This window comes from Python bivittatus, unplaced genomic scaffold (genome assembly GCF_059951505.1).
Source record: "Python bivittatus isolate LINGU-HERP-01145 unplaced genomic scaffold, Pbiv_v1 ctg000480_np1212, whole genome shotgun sequence".
In the NCBI taxonomy this organism is placed as follows: Eukaryota; Metazoa; Chordata; class Lepidosauria; order Squamata; family Pythonidae; genus Python; species Python bivittatus.
In genome coordinates this window covers 25,879,994-25,886,917 of record NW_028277075.1, presented here as the reverse complement: position 1 = coordinate 25,886,917, position 6,924 = coordinate 25,879,994, and the positions used below count along the sequence as shown (strand labels likewise).

The 6,924-nt window shown below is 40.4% G+C and overlaps 1 protein-coding gene across 1 annotated transcript in view; it reads left to right on the top strand.

Annotated features, from left to right (window-relative positions):
* Nucleotides 1-1,066: 1,066 nt before the first annotated feature.
* The window catches only part of EHD4 (EH domain containing 4), a 31,659-nt gene continuing 25,801 nt past the window's right edge, over nt 1,067-6,924 (top strand). The window contains exon 1 of the mRNA XM_088145505.1: nt 1,067-1,502. Within this exon, the coding sequence (XP_088001631.1) occupies nt 1,270-1,502 (233 nt within the window). The 5' untranslated portion in view covers nt 1,067-1,269. The remainder of the gene's footprint in view (nt 1,503-6,924) is intronic.

Sequence of the window (6,924 nt, the reverse complement as noted above, 5' to 3'; positions counted from 1 at the left end):
CATGATACATAGATCAAATATAGGTTGTGTTTGCAGCACCTACTTACCCCTGAGTATAGAAATTAACCACATGCTACACTCAGCCATAAACTAACCACAGGCCCAGGGCCACATAACACATTGTAGTAAAGTGTGGTTCAGTGAGTTATGCAAACATAGCCATACACAATGAATTGACAGGAAACATAATAATTTAATAATTATTCAGGCCACAGCAAAATTCAAGATCATGATCTCTTTATTTCCCATAACTGATAGGTAGTTGAGGATTAGCTATTAACCAAAGTCGACTATTCTGAATGATCTATCCTTACCCCACAATGGAGTTTGGCAGGAAACTCATTTACTGAGCCATCATAATAAAGAACCCTGGATTATTTAGGATTACAGGAAGTACTTTTTATTCCACATTAGTTGAGCTCTCGTCTCCCTCTTGATTCTTGTTAACTTCGCAATAGTCAGAGACCTTGAAAGGTGATGCCTGGTCTTATTCCCTAACTAATTCCCACTTGGGGCAATGGCAATCTTGATATCCTTCTGGAGGCTAATTTGCTCCGCCCTTTCTCAGGCTGACACCCCCAAGACTCCAGAGCATTCTCAGAAAGCTGGGCCCCAGAGGCTACTTGAGGCTCCCCTCTCCTCCGCTTTGTATTGAACGTGACAGAAGGGGCTGCACCCCTAGAGAACCTCTGGCCGCCCTTTCCCCAGGTCGTCCAGCAGAAGCATCAGCTGCTCATTGGCATTCCCCCTCCCTTGGCAGTATATCCGGACAGTCCGGGGAAAGCTGACGTAGCCGATCCCGTTCTCGGGGAGGAGAGCACTCGGAGCGCGTGCCCTTTTTCCGACTGGATTCCTAGTTTCATTTACGGTTTAATTAATTAACCTAATTTCCTGGTTCCAAGTCCTACCGAACCATAACCTAACCTCCCGGGCTGGGTCGTATCACCTGATAGGCTATAAAGTTCGTGGTTCACTACATCGCCGCCGGACCCACTTGGAGGGACTCTCCCCCGCCTGGCGCCCGCCTTCAAGGCTTGCTCTAGTTGGAGATTTCGAAGGAGGAAGAGGAGGGAGACACGGAGCAGGGCTCCGCGGCGCCTCCAGCCTCCGCCCCGGGACGTCCCTCCCCCTGAGCGAAGCAACCGCAGAGCAAACCAGGAAGGGCGGGGTTCGCCGCTTGCCGGCTCGGCCTTTCAGTCTGGTGGCAACCCAGGCGGGGGAACGAGCGAGCGAGGGGCTGGGGAGCGGCCGCCAGCAGCGACTATCGGCATGTTCAGCTGGCTGAAGCAGAGCGGGCGCCAAAGGCCCGGCGAGGGCGAGGACGTGGTGGAGACGGTGACTGGCGGCTTGAAGGAGCTTTACTCGAAGAAGCTGCTGCCGTTGGAGGAGCATTACCGTTTTCATGAGTTCCACTCACCCGCCCTGGAGGACGCTGACTTCGACAACAAGCCCATGGTGCTCCTCGTGGGTCAGTACAGCACCGGGAAGACCACTTTCATCAGGTAAAAGCGCGCTCGCGGCTTCCTCCCGGAACGATTATAGTGCGTCAGCGCGGGCCGGGGAGTTTCCTTCCTGCTGCTTCAGGCGTCAATCGGCGCCTCTAACTCTCGGTGGAGCCCAAGGTTAAACTGTGTGCCGCATCTCTCTTCCCTCCTCACCTGGCGGGATTTGTGTTGGGAGGAGGTGGGTCTACCCATACCTTCTCTTAGCCAACTAGCTAAAAACTGTGTATCTGTTGGAAAAGTGACATATGGTCCAACACACACCAGGTTTTCTGTTTGACTTCTACTTGCCCGATCCCAGCTACGATATTAAAAATGACGACTAGGCCAAGAAGGATTCAAATATCATAACTCACCTATAGCAGCTTATGTGTAGTCAAGTGTGAACATTGTCTAGGAAATAATATGGTCCCCTGTGACATGATCATGCATTGCAGTAAGCCATGGTTTGTTTAACCACAGTGATCTGAACTAACCACCCTTGGCATTCTCAACTGTAAACTGCGGTTTACAAATCCTATTATGGCTTTGTGCAACATGTGAAACCACCCTTTGTGAATGGAAATGCCCTTAGGAGGCATTTAATTTTAATAGAATTAGACTGTTACAATAGTGTTTCTGTCTAGCTGAAGATACTCATCTGATCTACTAGCATTTGTAATGTTTTATAAATTGAACGTACATCTTTCCTGTACGGCTGAATACAGAAAATAATGTGTGGTATATGAATTTGTACACAGAAAAGTATGAATTTTTAAAAAATTGTTACCCTATTACTTCCTGCATAATAAAAGTTAAAAAATAATTTAAAAAAGAAAATCCAGAAAACTCTAACTTTGAACATTACATGCTGTCTGGAGGTCAGGCTTTGCAACCTGCTGTAGAAGTTGAAGACAAGTTTCAGGGTAAGTCTTTGGTAGAGTAGGAGACCATCAGGCTTAACTTGGCACATACAGAGGTACGTCAATTGTGATTGTTCTCTTGTAGCCCTTGTTGAGAATGTGTTGGGGAACATACCTATTTAGATATAACTTTTTTTGGCACCGTGTTGCTCTAAACATCAATATAAATGTATTTCTGATATACACTTTTGTCTGGGTCAGTGCCTCAAGACAGCTGAATAATATTTTAATTGCTTTTTAATCTTCATTATCTTTCCAAGTAGCCTTAAGTTAAAATATTTTTCAATACTCTTTTAAAGCTAGTTCTTAATGGAATCTAGAGCTTTATTATCTCTCATTATTCTGGCAATATTGCATGTGCGTACACATAAATCTCCCAATATATGTATTTGCAGGTAGAATTTATTACAAGCCACCTTCAATTTGCCTTTTTCAATATTGTCCTGTACTGTTTTTCATACTTGGTTGCAATTTGCACAGAGAATGTTCTATGATCCATATAATGAAAAATAACCTGAAAGGAAGCTATATTTCACAACCCACAGGCTTTATAAATTTTTTTATAGTGCAATACGAACAACTACAAGAACAACAGTGGTAGGTATACAATTGAAAAATATCTTATATACATTATAGTGATTAAAATTTAGCTATAAATATGACAGGAGAGCAAAGAAAAAAACTAATAAAAAAGATACGCATAATATTGATTTATTTATTAAACTTGTCCCCACCCATCTCCCCCCAATGGGGGACTCTGGGCGGCTCACAACATATCAAAAACAATAAATAAATGTACAATTAAAATTTATAACAAGATACGTTTACAAAAATAAAAGGAAAAGAAATCCAGGAGGCTAATGGTAGCAACACTGGGCCTCTAGGGGGCTGGCCAACCCCACATCTGATGACCTCCCTCCCCACCCCAGGCCAGATAATATACAGTGGAACCTCGGCTTACGAATTTAATTCGTTCCGTGACTCTGGTCGCACCCCGAATTGGTCGCAACCCGAAGGAAATTTTCCCATAAGGTTCAATGTAATTACCGTTAATCCGTTCTGGCATGGAGGACAGGGAGGCGGCTATTGCTTGGAGGGAGAGTCCCCCTCCCTACGACCACGTGTCAGGGGTGAAAAATGGCCACGGACCACGTCTCGGGTGGAAAAATGGCCACGGACCACATGTCAGGGGTGGAAAAATGGCTGCGGGCCATGTGTCAGGGGCGGAAAATGGCCACAGACCACATATCAGGGGCGGAAAAATGGCCGCGGACCACGCGTCAGGGGCGGAAAATGGCCGCGGACCGTGTCACAGGAGGGAAAATGGCCGCGTATCCTGCTCGTACCCCGAGGCGGAGTTCGCAAATCGAGGTAAATTTTTGCAGCCAGAGCTGGTCATAACCCAAAAAGTTCGTTAACAGAGGCGTTTGTAACCCGGGGTTCCACTGTACATTTGTTTCAATATGGGATTAATATAGCCCTTTAGCTTGTCATTAAATTTAGCCTAGATAGAAACATATTGCTTCGTTGTTTCATTTTTAAAATATAAAAATTTCAAAAACAACTGAGGCTCATATCCTGAATCCATTTCTTAGTATCAAGAAGATAAATTTCCTTCTATTTACATAAAATTATCTCTTTGCTGAGCCGCAGGCTCGATAGAAATAAAGCTTGCCATTAAATTACAAATTAAATTAAAGTTTAGGAATATAATTTAACATCACATTTATGTCTTTAACTGTAATTCAATACTAAATATTTCATGAATGGCCTTAAGTAGTATCCTCCAGACACCTGGGCTGTAATCCCAGATTTCTAGTGCTTGTAATACCAACACATCAGGAGAGCACAGTTTGAGGAAACATTGATACAGTTTTTACCTTTTCTATGTCATCTATATTACTTTAGTGCTTCCTTTTCCTGTGATAAATACTCAGTACATTCATTCCGCCTCCTCTCATTGTCTCTCCTCAGCTAATGGACTGATATTAAATACAGTCTTTTTCAACCTGGTAATCACCAGGTCTTTTGGCCTTCATGTCCAAGGCAGTATGGATTGTATGGGTTTTATGGGAATTGAAGTCCAGTTAAAATGTTGTTACTGTTTTAAGTGCTTTTCCTTCCTGGCAATCATTATTCAATTATCTGCTGCTTCTTTCTCTTTTTACAAGTTTAGTTTTACACCCAATAGATAGCCTAACAAGTTCTATACTTAACTTCAAGATAAGAAGTTTGTTAACTCAAAGTTGACACATTCATTTCTTCAGTGGATAGTGAAATAAACATTTAGCACAGTTAATGTGCTAGAATTTAAATTGCCCAAAGAACCATTGTTCTCTCTTTGGAAATATATACTGCCAATTGTTTATATTTGGATTTACTGATGTTGTTGGAAGGTGAACTGGCTTAAGTCCAAAGAGCAGAGAGACTGATGTTGACTGAACTGAAGGTTCTGGTTTCTGTTGTGAAGGGTGTTATAGGAATCATTTTGTGCCATTTTAAGGAGTCTGTGGTTGAAGTTTTGTATTATAGTTTTTCACAGAATAGTGTGCTTTAAAAAGAAAAACAAACTCTAGGCTGAATCTGAATTAATTTCAAATGTATTCAAACCGAAATACAGTAGTGATTTTCCAGGTTCAGATCACAAAATTGATTCTGCCAATGTGTGGGTTTGGGGTTTTCTGCTAAATATATTTTATTCTTCTACCTTTTTATGGAAGTTGTTTTCAAAATGAACAAAAAAAAATTATTTAAGATGTTAATCTAAAATCTAATGACTAATTTTTTATATAAACCTTGGACTGAATTTAAAGTCCTAAAGACTGAATTTTAAAATAAGGCTTTCATTTTCAATTCCTTTGTACAGAAAAAATATAAATGAACTGTTTTAATGCCTTAACTTTCACTACATAAAGATAATAAAAAATACCTGATTTAATAGCTGTGCTTTCTGTGTAGTTTTACATATACCCAAAATCTTGTTTGTCAATGAGACATAACTTGTTTACTTGCTTAGTAATATTTACTATCAATTTTTCTGCATCTTTAAGTACTCTACCATTGTTGTATTTTATATCATAGCCAAGCTATAACATCTAACTTTTATTTAAAAAATTGATTTTGAAATATTACAAATAATATTATAGACATTAATAGAATGTTGACCAATTATTATAGTCATTCATATATAAATATATTTTAAATTTCACAAGTACCTTCCCTAGTTTTCATAAAAATTAAAAAGACAGATCCTCAGATTATTAAACTAAAATATAACAAATGTTCCATTATTCAGAACTATGAAGAAAAACAAACTTTTCATAACCAAGCATTTATAGGTCTTCAGATTTGGCATCAGATGATGTAAAAAGGGGAGGGAGTTTCAACCACCCACTTGGTCTCTAAAAGATGTATTTAAAACTTGGTTAGTAACAATAATGCTACATACAAGTAGTCCTCAGTTAACTATGGTAATTGGGACTGGGAACCCTGTCACTAAATGATGCAGTCGTAAAATCCAACATCACATGACTGCTGACTTACGATGGCAGTTCTAGTAGTTGTAGTTGTTAAGCAAATCCCGCATGGTCGTTAAATGCAACATCACGTGATCACTATTTATGACCTTCTGCCAGTTTCCCCATTGACTTTGCTTGTCAGAAACCAGCAGTGAAGGCTTCCAGGTGAGTATCTGTGACAGACTAGATGTCGGTGAAGGAGTGGGATAGCATTGCAGTGGCAATCGGTGGCCAGATGATGAATTCTGGCCAGCACAGTTTTTCCAGACAAGAAAAGGTTTTGAGACCGCCCATGTGCACTCTAGACAGCTGCTCCTCCTGAGGAGACTGCAGGAATTGAGTTTTTTGCGATCATTTCATGAGTTGAGCGGCTGTGAATTGAGGGATTTCAATTTTCTCAGGTCAAGGGATTTCAAAGCCTCACTTTCTTAAATACTCTCAGATGTAATCACTTTACAGCTAAAGGGAGATTTTCTGAGTGGCAGGATAACAGAAATCCACTTGGTGAGTCAACATTCTTTCTGGATTAAAAAGGAAAAAGGGGGAGGTTTCAAAGTTTTAAAAACTTTTGGCAAAAAGCTTAACAAAGATTGGATGTAGGAAAGTTTAAAACATTAAAGAGGATAGTAATTTTGAAAGATTACTTTTTGGTGAAAGTACTTTTAAACAAATTGGAATTAAAACAACGGACCAGACCTTCATGGGAATGTGTTTTGTTTACTGTTAAAAAGTGCAGATAATTGATGGATTTTACAAATAAAAGATAAAGATAATATGAGCCAGACTGTGATGCTGACTGTAACTACAAAGTGCCATTTTAGACCAAACAGATTAAGAGTACAGGAAGACAAAAAGGGGAAAAAAGGTTGGTGGAGAGGAAGCTTGCAATTTCCCTTGCAATTGAGACACTTTCACTTTTAGATTACAATATTACAATGGCAACCACCAGAAAAGTAGCAAAAATAGCAGAAGGGAGGAGAAGATTGCTAGAGCAACCTGCAG